Source organism: Podarcis liolepis (assembly GCF_965112155.1).
Source record: "Podarcis liolepis genome assembly, chromosome: 2".
NCBI lineage: Eukaryota > Metazoa > Chordata > Lepidosauria > Squamata > Lacertidae > Podarcis > Podarcis liolepis.
In genome coordinates this window covers 101814613-101834311 of record NC_139555.1, presented here as the reverse complement: position 1 = coordinate 101834311, position 19699 = coordinate 101814613, and the positions used below count along the sequence as shown (strand labels likewise).

Genomic DNA, 19699 nt, shown 5'->3' with positions numbered 1-19699 from the left:
GCTGGAACCCTCACCGCGCACCCCACAAAAAAACGAGGGGGGAATCCCCATTTTAGGCGTCCAATTTCTGTATATGTCTGGAATTTTCTGGATGTATAGCAAGCCTAGAGAGATGGAGCCAAAATGCATAGAGCAGTGGAAGAGGGAAGGGAGAAAAACCCTCTTCCGCCCTCTGGCAAAGTGACCTCTTCCTCACCCAGCAAGGAATAATGAGAGAGAAGAGGGGGTATCAGAAATTGAGAGAGATAGAAAAGGGGATGGTAGGGACGGAGAAAAGGGGTGCCCACCACTGTCTCTGGCCTTACACAACATTAGCATGTGCGTCCTTTCAGATTAGCCCAAGGTAATGCCCTTGGCATTAAAAAAAGTTTCCCACAGCCCTGATCTCGTCTCAAGGCAAACTTTCCCCTCTCCCCATCCTCAAATTCCATATATATATATATTATATTGTGTTAGTTTTTCATCAAGGTGGCAGTGGTTCTTCTTCATCAGTGGTTCTTCCCTGCACAGTCCCCGTCACTTGCCTAATGTCCAAGCCAGCAGCAACCTTGACCACAGCTCTGAGTGACCACAGCTCTTGTTCTCTGCAAGGAGTATAGCTGGGCGGTTTACCACCTTTAAAAATAAAAGAAGATTCAATATGCAGGCCCGGTAAGAGAAAGGGTGTACAGAACCTACAAAGATTCCAGGACACTTTCCTTAACTTCTGTTTTCCTCACTTAAATTATCCATTTTATGTCCCTCCCTACAGTTAGCCTATATGATATATCATAAGGGTGTTTGCATGCTACATTCAACAAGCACACAGTCTTTGTAACTGTGTACACAAATAGTTTGAGCTTTACAGTTGTGCATTCATTCACATGTAACATCCACTGAGTGTACGGTCTTAATGCAGCTGTGTGCATGGGAGCTGGACAGATATTTCATACAAGCTCCTATAGATGCACAGAGACAGCTTCTACCTATACTCAGCATAATGTGTGAACAAGCCTTGTACAGTGAGGAAGAGGGGCAGGAAGAGGAACCCTGACCTGGTGGGAAAAGCTGTGGGAGAGTGAAGGTGTATGATTAACTTTAGAACATTAAAAATACTAAAATAATAAAAACCATACATGTCTTGGTACTACATAAGAAACTAGTCTAGGGCCTCCTCATAGTGGGGTAAAGAGAGGTGAGAGCTGCAGTCATAGGGAGAGGCAGCAGGAGAAATCCTTCAATAATTTGACCTTGTTTTAGGGAAGGAGGCAACAGAGGGGAAGCGAAACACCAATAACTGAATAGCAGCTGATTGACTCAGTCATTGGGGCTGTCCTCAGTTTTGTGCAAATAAGAAGGCAATTCTGTGTCTCGTTTTGGGCATCTTGTTTTGAAGCTAGGAGGAGAGTTTATTCTGCCCTCATATCCCCAGAGCAATTCCTTAGCCTGGATTTAATTCAGACATATGCTAACTGCACACTTCTGATTTTATTCCCCCTTTTTAATGATCTCAGTTTGGCAAGATTTGTATGTATACCAATTAGCAGCCTATTTTGAAAATGAAATGAAGGATGAAAAGCACTCGTGCTGCATTTTGCACATTGGGTAAGCACGTCTCCTACATGGAGATTATCTCTCTATAGGAAAACTTTTAATGTGTGAAGTGCCCCTGGGCCACAGGAAGAGAAACGGTACTTTCAGAAGAACCACCTGCATTAGTTACACCTGGGGAGGCTTGAATTTCCTCCCCTTTCCCTTGGCCTAAGCCAAGGAAGCGATGAGAACCATGATGAAAAGATGAATCGCACTAACTCAAAGTGTCCATTCAAATCGAGAAGGCTAGACACTCAGCAATCAGACACGAAGTGCCTCTGAATAAGGTGATTTCATTTTTAGTTGTCATCTTACTTACTGCCACTGATATAGCCGTTCTACAGGAATTTGCCTAATGGAGGGGTGGAAATCTCAAGAAGAAAGAAAGTCCCCACAGTTGATATGAGACAGCAGACACAGTACAGGTGGGGGCCAATTTAGGCATGTCCAATTGATGTGCGACCACTGATAGGCGGGTCCTTTTGGACCTGGAAGAGGGAGAAATGGGGGTGGAACAGGGAGGAGCCGGAATAGGCTTATGCATGCTCCACCAACACACAAGGGGGCCAGGAATGGAACCCCTGCACATCATCTAGTGCAAACCCAGGCCAAGAGGTAAGTGAAACAATCATACAGCAACAACACACCTGAGGGTTCTGGAGCCAGCTTTTGGGATAGTGTGTGGATAGTTAATGTTAAGCAGGCACCTTTGCTGTATTGTTTTTGATGTCTGCCGAAAAAAGTTTTTGTGTAGGCAAGCCTACCCAGAATTATAATTTTATTATGTATCTTTGTTTGATGCTTTTGAATTCTGGTGCTGGAGGAGACTCTTGAGAGTCCCATGGACTGCAAGAAGATCAAACCTCTCCATTCCTAAGGAAATCAGCCCTGAGTGCTCACTGGAAGGACAGATCGTGAAGCTGAGGCTCCAAGACTTTGGCCACCTCATGAGAAGAGAAGACTCCCTGGAAAAGACCCTGATGTTGGGAAAGATTGAGGGCGCAAGGAGAAGGGGACGACAGAGGACGCGATGGTTGGACAGTGTTCTCGAGTCTGACCAAACTGCGGGAGGCAGTGGAAGACAGGAGTGCCTGGTGTGCTCTGTTCCATGGGGTCATGAAGAGTCGGACAAGACTAAATGACTAAACAACAATCTTTGTTTTTAATCTGTTGGTTTTACCTATATTTGATAAATTTCATTATGGTTTTAAAGTTTGGTTTTTAAAAATCATTTTCTTGCAAACATTTGTTCAAGAAATATATAACACACAGAGCCTGAAATTGTTGGAATTTGTATAATTTATATATTCTTCACCGGAGTGTTGTGGACATACCTAAGGATCAATATACTTATCTGAACAAATTGAGCAGTGCTATTCAAGAGACACTATATAGTAATCATCTGAGGAGCTTGCATCAGCTTTTTATGAGCAAGTGTCCACATCCTGTTGATGTCTTCCCCAAATTGTCACAGAACTCATGTCCTGTTTGATAACTTCTACAATTACCAAGTACACACAATCAACACATATTGGCTGGTTTGACAAAGTGGCTAAAATGTTCTGGTTTAGGCAATTAGGAATTTGCATAAGAATCCACCAGGGGAATCAATGAACAATTTGATCAAACATAGATAGGAATACAAAAAAGTCTTTTAAAAATAAATGTCTGCTCGAAAACAATAAAGCTTGAATATATGAAAAACCAGTGGCAGGAATTGGAACTAGCAGTAATGAAACAGAAGGAAGACAAATTCTGGGAACTGATGGCTTGGGGTTTAAATGTAGTGAGATCATCCATCAAAGCTCTATAAGGAATACAGTCTCAAACGCCTTGGCTCCCAAACGATCAAAAACCCAGAAGTGAGTGTTCTGGGTTTCAAACGTTCTTTTGGAAGCCGAACATCCGACGGGGCTTCCACGGCTTCCTGCAGCCAATCAGAAACTTGGATTTCCGAATGTTTCGGAAGTCAAACAGACTTCTGGAACGGATTCCGTTCAACTTTCAAGGTACAACTGTACATAGAATGGTGGCTGCCTATCCTGGCTGGTTTATTTACCACCTAAACAACATGGGCCAAATGCCCTCTAGATGGAAAATGGGTATCATTTTTTCCAATTTATAAAAAAAGGAATAGTTTTTGGCTCCTTCCTATCAACCAGTTAGGTTGTTAGACATTTGCTCAAAGCTATATTCTTGACATATATTCTTGATATATCCTTTAAAAATTATCAGACTGGTTGCAAAATAACAGCCTTATTCATGACAAAACAAGCGGAATTCAGCGGACACAGTACCATTGATTAATGTTTTACTCCGAACCATATTATAAGGAAATATACTAAGAACATTAAGAATAATCTTTCTGTCTCCTTTATTGATCCTTCTGCTGCATTCCTCTCTGTTAATCAAAACAGACTGTGGGAGAAATTTCAAGTTGCTAACATTGACTGCAGACTTCTGCTATTGATCCAATAATTATGCAGCAATACAGAAATGAGGGTCAGAATAGGTTTAGATGGTGGTGTGACCGATGCTTTTAAAATGTCACGAGGAGTGAAGCAAGGTTGTATTCTGGCTCCCACTCTTTTTAACATTTATATTAATGATTTGGTGCCATATTGTGCCAGTGCAAATTACCCCTGTCCAGTAATTAGGAACAGAAAGATCTCAGTATTGATGTATGCAGATAATTTAGTGCTCTTCTCTTTTTTCCAAATTGGGCTTCAAAATTTTATGGGAGGTCTTTCAGTACATACAGTAAACAGGAAAGCCTATCTATAAATTATTCTTAAAATCAAGATTATGATTTTTGGCGAACACAGTCCTAGGTATGAATGGTGCTTATATCAGCAAGTTATGGAACAAACTCACTCTTACAGATACCTGGATGTACTCAGGTGAGACTATTGGAAGCTTCATATGGAGGCAGTTAAAGTCAAGGCACAAAAAACCATAGGGGCATTGATGAAGTTCTATTACAATAATTGAATCTGCCCTAAAGGTATTTGGTAGCAAAGTGCTTACTCAAATGCTCATTGGTACTCTGTGCTGTTGATATTCCTGGTGGTAGAGATCATAGCTTCCCAAAAATGGTGTTGAAATCTGGGGCTCTGATCTAAGCTCCATTAAAGTTTTAGAAACTGTGCAGAGTATATATATTTTCAGAAGCTATACTCTCTACCATCCGGAATATCAGCAAGAACAGACGGCACGCGGTTATTTTAAAAATTGCTACTATGCCTATTGAGCGTATTCCTGTACTGTGCTATATGGAATTGGGTGATAACCAACTCAGGAAAGCAAGTCAAGATGTATTAGACTATTACTGTTTTCCAAAACCGAGCTCTGCTTTGATCTTGAGTAAGTGTCAACCAAGGATAGAATCCAGAAGGGACCTACAACTAATTAGAAATACCGGATTTTCCCCTTGGTATCCTGATAACAGAGCATTTTAGAGCTTGTTATCTGACCAAACTTTCACTGGTTTTCTTAAGAAATGCCTTTACTGAGCTGCGTTTCCAAGATACCTTCTGCGGTCTTAGATGGTTTCCCCAGCAAGGCCAACCTTCCTGTTGATTTTTGTGGTCAACCTCAGGTGGAATAGGTCACTCGTTATCTGTTAGCCTGCCCCTTATACGTATTGGCCCGAAAATAAGCCACACCCGAATATAAGACGCACCTTTAAAATTGGAGAGGAAAAAAAAGAGAAAATGCCTGAATATAAGCCACTCCATTCCTTGCTGCTCCTGTCTGCATACTTTGGGGGGGGGGAGCCACGCTGCGTTGCCGGCGGCCTTTCCCCTTCCTCACTCTCTCCCATCCTGGCCATGGGTGAGGACGGGGAACCACACACGGGGCGGGCGCTGTTTGCCCCGCACTCCTGGCTGTGTACCATAAGATTGTGAATATAAGCCACACTTCAACATTTCACGGTCGGAATTTGGGGGAAAACTGAGGCTTATATTCAGGCCAATACAATATAGAGGTCCAAGAGATCGCCTTCTGAAATCTTTTTTCACACAAGCAGGCAGGCAAACCCTGACAGAAATGGTGACAGTAGTAGCTCTGTAACACATGTGGCCCACTGTGTACCGGCTGCAAAACATATCAGAAAAAGGAGTCAGATTATATCACTATACAGTGGTACCTCAGGTTACATACGCTTCAGGTTACATACGCTTCAGGTTACAGACTCCGCTAACCCAGAAATAGTGCTTCAGGTTAAGAACTTTGCTTCAGGATGAGAACAGAGATCGTGCTCCGGCGGCACGGCAGCAGCAGAAGGCCCCATTAGCTAAAGTGGTGCTTCAGGTTAAGAACAGTTTCAGGTTAAGAACGGACCTCCGGAACAAATTAAGTACTTAACCTGAGGTACCACTGTAAATTGTTGCAGTGGTGCAGAGGTTTAATCTGAAATCAAGCTGGATTTGTGTTTGTTGATGTCTTCCTCTTATATCATGGATGTTGGCAAATAGAATTTTAAAAAGGCAAAATAGTATTAGAATTGGATCTGTCAGAGATGCACAAGGGAAACTGTTTTAATGCTCAGAAACTTGGCAAGGTCTTTTTTTATATTATGGAATTTTATATTAAGGGTTTATGTTCTGTATTAATTTATGAACTATTTGTTACAGTTTTTTTGCAAACCCTTTGGAGGTTTTCCTGATTATGCAGCATATAAATCTTGTTAAATAAATAATCTTTCAGTAAACTGAAAGTTAATTTTCAATAGATAATTACATCTATTGTTTTCCGTTAACACAGGGACCCCAAGGTAATAGCTTGGTAGGTTGAGGCTACCCTTTAAAATGGCTAGGTAGCCCTGAATTCCTTTCCACCATGGCTTAATCCTTTTTGAAGCCATTGCGCTAGTGATCATCATGCATTGCACGAAGGAAGACTTAGATTCATCCATTTTTTAACTTGGAAATCTTCCTACAGTATATGCTTCCTAAAGCCTGCTGAACATATTTGATGTTACACTACCTGGAAGAAGAAGAGAAGAAGAAAAAAGAGGGGGGGGGGGAATCTGAAGATTTCATTACACAGGAGGTCAAACAAGATTATCTTGTTGCTCCTTATCTGACTAAATATATAAAAACATCTCCAGAAAGAATCCAACGAAAGCAGCAAGGCAAAGGAAATAAGCTTGCACAGCATGGGAGAAGTTCCATTGTTGTGAGTCGGAACCAACTCTAGGCATAAAGCACTTAATAAGAGCCTTGCTGTTACCTTTTTCATAGCAATAGTAGGGGATTTGGCCAGTTAATCGCAAGAACCGCAGGGGATGCCGGTGAAAGAACAGTGGAGATCTGTTATTGCCAGTGGCTGTTCCTTCCCCTTTTGTTTTGTTTTGTTTTTTTCTTCTGGATTTTCCAAAACGTAGATTTTAGCAAAGTTGATGAACGTCAGCAGATTTCACTTTGCTGACTAAAGTCCTTATCTGAAAATGAAATTACGTCCCTTTTCCTCTAAGGTGTGGTCTGTAAAAAGAGGAGTGTAACACATTAATCCCCAAACTGATGACAGTATGTTTCATGTGGAGTTTGTGAGCTGTTTTAATTTAAAGGGGCCTTGCCCAATTTTGTAAGTGTCAGCTCCAAGATAAGATTTGATGGTAGTATTTGCAGTGGAGTCCTTGCAGTGGAGGATTGTGGTGGCATGACCTCAGGCCAAGGATGTGGCTGTATGATGAGCCTAGAGGTTCGACCTGCTCCAGAGGAAGCTCTTTGTGGAAGTAATGTAAGCAGGGAGGGTTATCTGGAGCCTGCGTTGCAGATGACATCTTTCAACAATTCACCCTTATCCCCCGATTGTGGGGTGTCGTGTGTGTGGAAATAATATAACAAAGCACCTTGCTCACAAATTCTGTAGATTAGAGAAGCCACAGAAGAGAGATACTTTTCCATCCTTTCTCACTTTGGCTATAACATGGCTGTAACTAGCATCTCTCTCTACCTTGCTTGGCAGACCTGAATAAGTCTCTCCTCCTCTGAAGGCTGTACAAATTCTGCGGTTTGCTGAAGAACAAAATGGCTGCTCAAGCCATGATGTTTTCCTCCTCCTTCCTGTAACATGACTTGCCAGGCCCAGGCAGCCCTTTAAACATCCGTGCTTGTGAGCTGCTTCTTCTTCATGCTCTGTGTGGTCTTTTCTCAAGGCTGAGAGAAGAATATCCTGTAGCCAGGTTGCATGCAGTCTAGCTGTATGTCTCTCATAGATCTCAGTGCACCTGAAACCCTCACCTTCACCCTCACCATGGCTGAGGAGAGTGCTGTTTTTCTAGAAAAAGAGGTGCCAGAACTCACCAAGAGCATCTTCCTCATTTTCTTAGAATGGCAATGGCGCCCACCTGAGAGGTGCCGGTACTGAGTTCTGGTGGGTTCCAGCCGAAAACAAGCCCTGGCTGAGGCGACCTCTTTATTTGCCAGCTCTGAGAAGAGGAGGGTGTGAAACTTAAGAGATTTCTTTTCTAAGAGTTCTAACACTAACTGTTGTCATGTCAGTTGTGCGTGGCCCACTCCAGCACCAAAACCTGTGAATTATCATTTGCTATCGTGGGTAAGGTCTTTTGTTGCCTTATGTTCCTTAAAGCTGCTCATATTATTTCCTAAGGTTAAAGAAAAAGGCAGGTAGGAAGGAAAGGTGAATCTGATACCCCTGTTTTCATGATGAGGGATGGACACCTTAATATTTCATGGACTTCATACCACACTTGACAGCATGTTTTCTATGAAGTAAGTCCCTCGGCATTTAATGAGGCTTGCTTGAGTGTAGATGGGTATAGGCCCTCACATTGTTTTCTTTTCCCTTTAATACTGGAATGTTTTCAAAGCATCCTCCAAATTCTTACAGTCATAGAGGAATGTTTGACAAAGGTATGGCAGGACTGCTGAAAGGTAGCCCAAAAAGATTGGTTGTGTTTATTCGTTTGTTGTTCCCTCAATTGCTATATATTTTTTTATATCTGCGCATTTCAAATGGGTTCACCCCTGTTTGTCACATTTGAGTTGTTTCACTTGTAACAGGAAGGTTGTTTCAGAGGAATAATTTTTCAGCATATGTGCAGCTGATCTACCAGTTCTAGCTGGGCACGCACCAAGTTTGTGAAAACAGTATGTATATTATGTTAATTACTTGCACTTGAAATATGCAATTTGGTGCGACTTCTGGCTTGTGATACATATCTGATGTAGAAATATCGTTCCAGTGCTGAACAAGTTGCTCACCTCTGCTCCACATGAAATAAATCATATTTGGCACTTGCTTTAGCTATCAGTCTAGTCCAGCTGATGAAGATTTGATCTGGACTTGGCAGACCTGATCTGAATACCAAACACACTGTGAATTTATAGTCACACTCTCTGAGCCGTACTTGTCAGGGTGGATGAACTGACCATTATAGAAAATGGTTTGCATGCTAAAAGGGTTAGAAAGATGTTAGAATTTCGGCAAATATGACAGCTGGTGGAATCAAGTGGCTAGAGTGCCAAGAGGTCTGAATTCAAATCCATGCTCAATTCATGAATCCATTGGGCCATCTTGAACAGAGAACGGCCTTGTCGTCTATTTCTTATATAAATATCGGGCAGTCCCACTGGGGGAGGAGAGCTGTATGAAGAGTCTGTCCATGTAACATACTTTAAAATGTTAAGAATACTAAAGAGTGTGGAACATTTGAGATCATCTAACATTTTTGTGTACAATCATAAAATCATGGAATTGTAGATGTGGAAGGAACTCCAAAGGTCAACTAGGCCAACCCCCCTTAATGCAGAAGTCTCACCTAAATCATACATTACAAGTGGCCATCCAACCTCTGCTTGAAAGCCTCCAGAGAAGGAGAGTCCACCACCTCTGGCAGAAGTCTGATCCACTGCTGAACAGCGTTTATTGCCCAGCATTGGCTAGATCCTGATTTGGGTTGGAGAGCTACACTGGGAAAGGGTGGAGTGAGTAAGGCATCAATACACACGTCAGCAACGGGTTCTGCAAGGTTCTGCAGCTGCCCAAGGATGCCAGTTCCTGATGCTGGTCCTAAGTGTGCCAATGCACTAAGAATGAAAGAAGAATCTGCTGGATCAAGCCAAAGGCCCATTTGGTCCAGCATCCTGTTATCACAGTGGCCAATCAGGAGAAGCCTGCAAGCACTTTCTCCATTTGTGATATTCAGAGACTTGTCGCCTCCCACAGAGGAAGTAGAACCAAGCCATTGTGGCTAGTAGCCCATGTGTTTAAGGAGCTTTCTTTAAGTAGCAGGAAACCAAAATCACAGGATATGGCTGGAGGTGTGTAAAATAGATTCTGACTAATTCGTGTTGCCCATCACTTTAAAGTCACACCATTTTGCTTCTGTTTTTATTTTTACAGAGAAAGAGACCTTCTTGGACCCTTTCGTCTTAAGGGAAGTCCTGCCAGCATCTCTGGGAAGTTATTATCGGTATACAGGGTCACTGACCACCCCTCCGTGCAGTGAGATTGTGGAATGGATTGTTTTTCGCATGCCTGTTCCTATCTCTTATCGCCAGGTAGGTTTGAATCCACAAAGAGTTTGCCTGGTTCATTGTTTTTTTACTCCTTGCTCTTTTCCACCCAGTCCCTGATACTTAAGCTGCATCTAGATTTCCGATCCTTTTCATTTTGGGCATGGCCCATAAAATTGAATTTTTAGGAGGAGGAATGCACAAAAAAATATTGTTGATGGAAAAGGAAGTTGGCTAATTTTGTTTTATTGTTCTCTGAGCATGAGCCGCTCGACACGAGAAGATAATAGAACATGACATTCTATTTCCTTCCAAATGATCTTAGCTATTATCATTCTGTTCAGATACATTTGAACTGTGGTCTAAATATTTACACAGAATCTTTTCTTCTTTCACTCTCTTCATGTTTCTTCCGTGACACTCAGCTAAGTACACAGACACAGATTTAGTAGTTTGGGCTAATTACGGAAGGAAAGTAATGCTTTAGTTAATTTACCAACTTTGTCTGTTGTTGTTTTTACAACATCACAAAGCTGCCATTAGTGTGCCTCTGGAACAAGAACCTTAAAGTGAATGCATAGGAGGCTTGTTGTAGATCAAGGCAGTGAGTGGCATTTTCATTGAGAGACATCCCTGAGTAATAACGTGGAAATATGCAGCTAAATGTTTAACAATTAAAAAGGCTTTGACATTTAAAACCTTTGTTTTCAAAATGTCTCCTTGCTAAAGTCTACCCTGCCTTTTATTTGCTTGTGTTAATACACCTCATTGCAACAGAGGCATCTGAGAGGGAACTGCTCATGTAAAAAGTCACTTGATCTTACCGAATGAATGAGTGTAAATATTCAATAGCTCCCCCTTGACAGAGGTAGATGTACGCAACAAGCCAACAGTGAAGTCCACTGTTTCTCAGTTGTTTTACTCAGAGGGCACTCCAAATCATTTACCTTTTCCCAGTTTCTTGCCCTGTCCTGTCTCCAGAATCCAAGAAATGGATTAGATCTAATCAACAAGTGTATTTTCTGTTTACTGCTGGAGTTCAGAGTTTTGGATACTGGGCATTTTTGATCACTTCTAAAACTGAATAATCTTGTGCTGCCTGTATAGATGAACACTAGTTTCATTCTATTCATGCTGAATATTAAATGCCAGCAAACTTTGGCTTCTGTATCACCAGTGAGTCAAAGCTATAACAATTCAGTAGCTCAGTTCATAAATGTCATATAATCTGCTAGACCCCGCCAACCCTTGTCAAATAATCTCTGTTTAATTTGGGAAGTCTACAGATGGTAAAACATGAGTAGCAGAAGATCTAAGCTGCCACATAGTGGGCATTTTGGAGACTCATAGATATAATATGTGCTCCACCACCATCCCGCCTTGCTAAGTCAATAGGTGAGATGAATAGGGGAAGAATTATTATTATTATTATTATTAATAATAATAATAATAATAATAATAATAATAATAATAATAATTTTATTCATACCCCACCCATCTGGCTGGGTTTCCCCAGCCACTCTGGGTGGCTTACAGAATATATAAAACATAATAAAGCATCAGACATTAACAACTTCCTGATACAGGGCTGCCTTCAGATGTGTTCTAAAAGTTGTATAGTTCTTTATCTGCTTGACATCTGAAGGGAGGGTGTTCCACAGGGAGGGTGCCACTACCGAGAAGGCCCTTAGTAGATTAACATATCTTAAAAAATAAATAAATCCTCAGTTTGTCCCTTGCAGCATATATCTCAAAGCGTGTTTCTCTTGTTATGCTGAACTCATCATTTTTAATCTACTTGTACTTTTCAAAGCTGCATTCATAAGATTTTTAGTAGCTTTCAACTGCCTAGCTTAAGTTGAGATCACTAAAGGCTTGGCGTTCTTCTTTGGAGAGAGCACTCCACAACTGGGGTACCACCTCCATATACCCTCACCCCACTCCAGAGCAGGAGGTACATAAAGAAGGATACCAGCTAAGTATCTTAACTTGCTGGCAGGCTGGTATGGCGGAAGATGTTCCTTCAAGTTCTCCACCTCCAAGCCTTTTAGCTAATATGCAGCTGTCCTATTTTCACACCTTACTTTCCTGGCTATACAATGAGTCCCTCTTCTCATAATCTAAAACCGATTGAAGCATTATTCAGGGAACTCACAGAGCCCAGCCTTACTAGCTGCAGCCAAGAACACATCTTTGCTTGAAAAATGTAAGCTGCTGCCACTGTTATTATTCATTCCATTAGTTTTCCTCTGATTTTTTTTTCCTTCCATATTCACCACAGCCCACTTCAGGAAAGTGTTTACACACTTTTATACCTCTGTGGGTTACAGGTTGTCGGCGTTTTAATGAAATGTTTGACTTGACAGAGTTTGCCAACGCAAATACATAAAAATGCAGTCTACATATGCAATCGCATTATACATCCTGGAAAATATATTGCCATTTTTATAGGTTGGTTCTGGAAATGTATTAGAAACAAATATGGTTTGATCTTGAACAACCTGGTGCTTTCAAGGGCCTGGACATTTTGGGTGAAAATCAAAATTGCTTCATCAGTTTCACTCATGAAGGTAGTTCTTCAAGCAATGGGAAATAAATGAATTTTTAAAGTGTTTGTCAAAAACAATTTGCAAGCTTGGTTTGTGTGTGTGTGTGTGCACGCGCGCGCGCACACACACACACACACACACACACACACACATGCTTTTCACTGCACATGGCCTTCTTTTGCCCAGTTTTCTATGACTTGTAATTGGACCTAAGTGCAGACGATCTTTTCTCTTAGAGTACTTTAGAGATGAAAACTGGCGCAGCAAAGAGCTGTGTCAGACATGTGGTTCAGTGTCTTTGCCAGCTTGAGGCTCTTGTTGCTTTGGATTATTATTACCCTAAGGTCCCAGGGTGGGTTATGACAGCTAAAAGACAATATTAAAAAACAGTTTAAAACCACTTATAGTCTAAGAAATAAGTTGGGTCCTAAAAATATACATCTCACATGTGAAAAGCCAAGGTAAAGAAGTGCATCTTCTCCGTCTTCCGAAAACTGTGTTATGAAGTTACGCTATGCACCTCTGTGGTGAGGGAGTTCCACAACTTACAACTCCAGCATAACCTCCTGGCTGATGCTGATGAGAGTTGTCATCCAAAACAGCTGGAGGGCACCAGGTTGGCAAACACTGAAGTGGAGCATTAGGGAGGTTGAAAGGAGCAAGATCCATTTCCAGCTTTGCTCCTATCTTCAGAGCAGTAATCGTCCCCCTCAATCCCTCTTTTTAGCCCCTTCCTCATTCTGTCCATCTAGCGCTAAGTTTGTTATCTCTGTGTGGCAGGGCCAAGCTTTTATAGTATCTACAGCTTGCAGCACAATAGGTCCCTCTACTCTAGCAACCGCTGGCCCTTCTAGATACTGCTGTAAACACAAATAATGGAAAGATGGAATGGCTGTGTGCTGAGCTGTGATTTGTGTATTGAATGTGTGCCCCTCTTCTGCAGGATAATAGTAAAACACACATACACAATGCCTTATAAAACAAAAGAGGGGGCTGTATATATCTGTAAGTACATACAGTACAGAGAGGCTAGGAAAGAATATTTTTCTTGCCTCCTCCAGACACTAACTTTGTAGAGGGTTTCTAAAGTGTTTGCTCGCTTGGCAGGCTAAAAATGGGGCTAGATAAAGCTGTTGGCAGTGATTTCAGCGGGCAGCCTGGTTTCCTGTTTGATTTATCAGTCTTGGCATCAGTACTTCCTGCCATTTTGCATTCTTATCAGCTGCCCAGATTTTGCCACATTGGTTTCCCCCCCTAATTAATGCCCCCTCCTTTCCCCCCCTTCCTTTTTCTTTCCCCTCATGCTGGTTTGCTACATTCAGCTGGAAGCGTTCTATTCCATATTTACCACGGAACAGCAAGACCACGTCAAGTCTGTGGAATACCTGAGGAATAACTTCCGGCCTCAGCAGAGCCTCAACAACAGGGTAGTTTCCAAATCTGCTGTGAAGGACGCTTGGAGCCAAATTACAACCAGCAGCTTCGAAAACCCACTTGGCACTGAAGCCTCCAAAGGTAGAATGGGGTACACCATTTAAAACAAGGGGAAATGTTGTGCCTTTAGCTCTTTTGGGGTTTTTCTTCACACAAGCTATTCAGGGCTGCATCACTATACTGTTGCACTTTTCTGCGAATATGCTTTGTTTAAAAAGCACATCTCCGACCCACCTGGCCTCCAGATGAACCACTGTTGTGAGCCCATCAGACATGTCCAGGAAAGCAGACTTGTACTGCCACAATCTAAAGCAGGAGGTTAGGTTGAGGGTAGGGTATTAAGGAACCTCAGCAAGATGAGAGGCTCTTCCAGACTGTTGCATTAATAATCTGAATGGAAAACACTTGGACACCACTCTAAGCAATGCTGTGACATTTCATGCTGCTTTGGCATATACAGAAGGATCGGCTTGTGAACCTTGATTTCACAAAAAGACAAAAATGTGATGTTCCTAACATGGGAGGCTTGCGTCCCCCCAATTTTATTTTGTTTTGTTTTATTTTAATACTTGTGATCTGATGGGATACCACCTTTATCGGTCATAGACAAAGGCCATCACAGCTTAAAACAAACACAAGACAATCGTTCTATTCCTGGGGTAGTAGCTCCTGCCACTTCCAATGCGTACACTGATATTTCAGGCTTTACAGAGGGCCCACGTTTTGCTAAGCATTTATTTCCGTAAAAGTGCTGAAAAGCAGAAACCTTAAATGAAGCACACTTTCTGCTTAAGTTGCTTTTTAGATTTTCCATGTCTCTAGGATGCTGTCACACTGATTGTCCCGCTGGCTTCAGGAGGCAGTTTTGTTTCGTAATGAAAATTATTGAGGTTTCCTGAGGAATCCCTAATTTAATTAGCAAATCAATCAATCAATCAATCAATCAATCAATTATATTGTTTCCCAAAGCTGCTGAAATTTAAAATCCCATAAAAGGTAGTATATTGTTGCTGTTATTATTCATTTCTCTACTGCTTTAAAGTTTTAAGGGAAAAAATCTCAAAGCAACTTACTGCATTAAAAGATCAAATTGAACAATCCAGAATAAAACATTGCTGAAGTAAGTCAAGCTAAAAGTGTACATTCAATGCAACACATTTAACAGGAAGCTAAAATATTATCTTAAAAGATTTCAAAATAAAACGTTACAAAGGAGGCTGACTACAGAAAGCACATTTAATGCAGCAAAGTCAACAAAAGAAAAATCCTAAACATTTCAAAAGAAAACAAACACTACTAAAGGAAGTCAGATGTAAAATGCACATTTAAAGCAACATAGTTGGGAAGAAAATAAAATGTTACCATAAGCATTGAACCTATCTGTTGAACCTATCAGCATTGAACCTAGCTGTTACTGCCAGTGCTGCCAATCATGGTGAGTGGCAGCTGTGGAAGCTCAGGCTCATTGACTTGGGTCTGCACTAAGAATCAGCCAAGATGGCCTCTGGCCTCTTCAGCAGCCTCAGCTTTTGTAGCTGGAGTCACTGAGGGTCCTGCCTTTCCAGGCCAGGTGGAAAAAGGCCTACAAGGCAGGGAACAAGTCTTTCAGGACTCACAACCATGACGGTCCCTATTGATATATATAGCTCAATCTGCTATGCAGATAGATATACCTATACTGTACTAACTCACACACTAGCTGAGGCACATTGACCCAATGTATCATGGGACACACCACATGTGAGGTCAGTATGCAAACTGGCCTCACATGCTTTGTGGCATGTCCTGAAAAGGCATGCAGCCTGCCTCATGGAGATCAGACATAAACAAAGCAAGCAGGCTCTGTGAGCCTTCCTTTCCCCCAGGGAACCCAGATAGCGAGGGGCTGTGGAGAGTTGTTATTCACTCCACATGCACCGACACGTACATATGTGCACATAAACAAAGCTTTGGGGGAAACGATCGAGATCACAAGTGAGCTGAAAAATATGGTTAATCAAAAAATGTAGCGTGCTCAGGCCTAATAATGACACTCTGGTTATGAGTGTTTGGAGCCGGTGTTGTATCATTGTCAGGAAGCATTAATATTTATTGGCTGTGGGTTGCTCACCTCAGGGGCACTAATGAAAGGTAATAGCTTGCATTATAAGAAAGTGACAAAATGGGCTTCTTTTTGTTTTGAGAGCAGCCCCGGTGCCTTGGTAACACGTTGTACAGTATTTAAGAAGCTTTACCACTTGGGGTGAATGCCTGGATAGAGTTCATCTCGATCGATGGTGTGGAAATGATGAAACAGCCGTATCATCAAGTGCTCAGTGCTTCTGGCCACGCTGCCTTTTTCTGGCTCCACACTCGTTTCCAGGCTGAAAACAGCTCTATAGTGCTAGGGGTGTTACATCCATAAAGGGTTCAGAACAGGGCTGGGGACCCATGGTACACTAGATGCAGCAGGATTCCAGTTCCCATCAGCCCCAGCCAGCAGGGCCAGTGGTCCAGGAGAATAGGAACTGCAGTTGAGGAAGGCCTATGTCAGGAGGACCATAGGTTCCCCAATCCCTGGCGTGGACAGAGTCCACATATAGCTAATGCAGTACTGAAATGATGCTCTTTCTCCAGATGAGAAGTGTGTGACAAACTGGGAACTTTTAAATCTGTGCTATGCTGCCTCATATTGAGGCACCGAGAGCTCTAGGTCAGATGGTTCCTCAGGCTATGATACCTCCTCAGGCTCCAGAGTGACTCCACCCAGACTCTTCTGTGTCAGGCTAAGTCTTTGCCTGGGTAACAGTCAACCTGGTTAGCATTGAAACTCGTATCTATAAGTGTTCCTCAATTACAGGTCTTCCTGTTTGCTTAGATTTTCCCTTAGATCCTTGTCCCAGGGGCTCAGGTCTGTTGTTTTCCATCTGTCCAGCTCTCTAAATCTGTATAATGCCCACCATCAGAGAAGAGGGTGGTGTTGCTACTGAAGTGACCCATTTTCTCTTCTAACTTTAACGCACCAAAGAAGGGGTTAAAATATATTTGTGGTTAACATATGCTTGCCCAATACAGGAAGCCAATTTGCCAAAGGGTTGAAGTGAAGAAGTCTTACCCCAGTTTTTACCACATGCAAAAATGCATGGTAGGTGAGAAAAATCCCACCATGTGTCCATTAATCCATTTGACAAAGCAGAGGCATGTTAGACATCTTTGCCACTTGGTAAGCTCATCATCTGTACTTCATTGCTGAGCATGGATGTGAACTTGGGTCTCCACAGTGCTGATCCTTTAAACCAAAACTACTGATTTGCATCATAAAGTGCCTGGTCAAAGGCTCTTGAAATCTTGGACGAGGTGCATCACATTGATTCATTTTCTCCATGCATAGAACATTAAGTAGCTGACTGATTCCATTCTGGGCAAAGGCGTCTCTGAGGTCTGATTCACACAAAATGTTTTTGCATGGTTTATGTCATTGACCCAACTGAATTACTACAGTGATACTGTGACATTTATAGTCGAAAGCACAGCACATGCAGCTTCCCATGTGATTTGTGTGGCTCAGCCTGAATTAGGAAACTTTCTGCAGCGCATATTCTGTTTATTTTATATTTATCTTATTTTATAGCTTTTTGTCCCAGCCTTCCTCCAAAATGGAGCACAGGGTATTTTTTCCCCAGTCTTCAGAAGAAAAAGGCCCCAGAGCAGCTTGCCAAATGTCACTGATAAGACAGCCCCTGCCCCCAAGCTTATCATCTTAAAGACACAACACAAAAGGAAAAGAGGTTGTGGAGGAAGGAGAGAAGATATAGCAAACTTGGGTACTGTTTCTTAGCTACATAACTCTTGTCATGAGCAACTGGAATTAATAGATTTCAAAGAGAGAATCCTAAAGTTGCTGTTCTCCCTGCACAGTTGAAGGAGAGGCCCTGCAGTTCCATCATTCTCCCTGTCTTATATTAGAGCCGCATGGAATGGCTTCTGTAGATGATGGTGCCAGAAGGATCTTCGGTAGGTAGCAGTGCTAGGCAAAAGTGCTTTGATGAACCCTTGGCAATCAGAATAAACAATACTGGGCTGGGTAGATCAATAGTCAGCATAAGGCAGATTCTTTGGTAATCTCAAACATATGCTGGAGATGTTTCACTAGTTATGTCTAATACAGGCTTCCTCACACTTGGCCCTCCAGATGTTTTTGGCCTACAACTCCCATGATCCCTAGCTAGCAGGACCAGTGGTCAGGGATTATGGGAACTGTAATCTCAGAGCATCTGGAGAGCTGAGTTTGAGGAAGCCTGGTCTAGTACAACATGACAAAGATCACCATGTCAAAATGATCTGTGAATTCAGGTCGCCAAGACCAAATGGGAGCTAGGATTTGAGCCCAGGTCTCCAGGTGTCTTGGCGACGGCTGTTGGCGTTTTGCTCCATCTTAGACTGAGCAGCTATTTGAGCTCTTCACCCCTATGCCTTGTGAATTATGCCAGCGCAGATTTCTGTCCTCCCCCTGCCCACCAGTAGTGGACTGGCAGAGCTGTTATATGAAACCACACACTCTGGAATAGTTCTGTTTCCTGGGTGGCTGGGCGATTTCTCCCAGGGACACCCCTATTCTGTCCTTTAGTGGGGCACATGGGGTGATGATTGCTCATTTCAGGCCAGCTTGTCCTTGAGTGGCTGCTTGTGGTTAAGACACTGTCTGCAGTGACAAATGGGATGCAGTTCTCTCAGGCTTGGTTGGCGTGCTAAGTGGACAACAAGCTCTAGGTGCATTTTTGCAAACTTGGGAGAAAAGAAATACGCTCTCCCAGGGTTTCCAGTCTGAAATGAATTGTCATGCCTCCCTCTGAAGGTGACAGGGCTGGCTTGTATTTGTTGCTGAGAGACAGCAATGTGACTCTCCTGCAGCCTTTGCCTCAGCAAAGGTGAGGGAGGAAACGAAATGGCTGATCTGCTGCACATCCTGAGCTGCTGACATATAAATGAAATGACTTGAAGTCAAGATCCATGAGCAGAAGAAGCTCAGCTTGTTTATTCAACTCCTAACATCACTACATCCCTCTGTGGTGTCATCCATTCACAAAAGCACTGCGGACATAGATTATTATTTTTTTACTGGCAAACAAAAATAGAAGAGCTTTGGTCACACGCTGACTAACATCCTTGTTGTTGGTGTCAGAGAATAACAGCAGAAGTATCAGGGTGCATTTGCACTGGCCCGTGTGTGTGTGTGTGTGTGTGTGTGTGTGTGTGTGTGTAGAAATTTCAGTTGTTGTTCCTGGGATTGAGCACCCCGTTCTCACAGTGGCCATCCAGATGCCTGTGGGAAACTGGCAAGCAGGATCTGAGCACAAGAGCCCTGTCCCCTCCTGTGGCTTCCAGCAACTGGTATTCAGAAGCATCACTGCCTCCGACAGTGGAAGCAGTGCAAAGCCGTAACGTTTTTTTAGCACTCCCTGTTCAGATTTCACCTAAGTCATGAACTCACTGCATGTCCTTAGGCCCTGGAGAGCTGCGACCGGTCAGAGCAGACCAGCTTTCCCCAAACTAGTCCGCTCCAGATATCATTGGACTACTTCAACTCCCGTGTCTGACTGGGGATGATGGGAGTTGTAGTCCAACAACATCTGGAAAGCACTAGGTTGAGGAAGGTTGGAGCAGACAGTGCTGATCTCA

General features: G+C 42.6%; 1 protein-coding gene across 8 annotated transcripts in view; it reads left to right on the top strand.

The window, feature by feature from the left end:
- Positions 1 to 19699, top strand: part of PTPRG (protein tyrosine phosphatase receptor type G) — a 536428-nt gene that overhangs the window by 411987 nt on the left and 104742 nt on the right. For all 8 annotated transcript variants that reach the window (XM_083491124.1, XM_083491123.1, XM_083491119.1 and 5 more), the window contains exons 7-8: positions 9946 to 10103; positions 13930 to 14122. In XM_083491124.1, coding sequence (XP_083347250.1) covers positions 9946 to 10103; positions 13930 to 14122 — 351 coding nt within the window. The remainder of the gene's footprint in view (positions 1 to 9945; positions 10104 to 13929; positions 14123 to 19699) is intronic.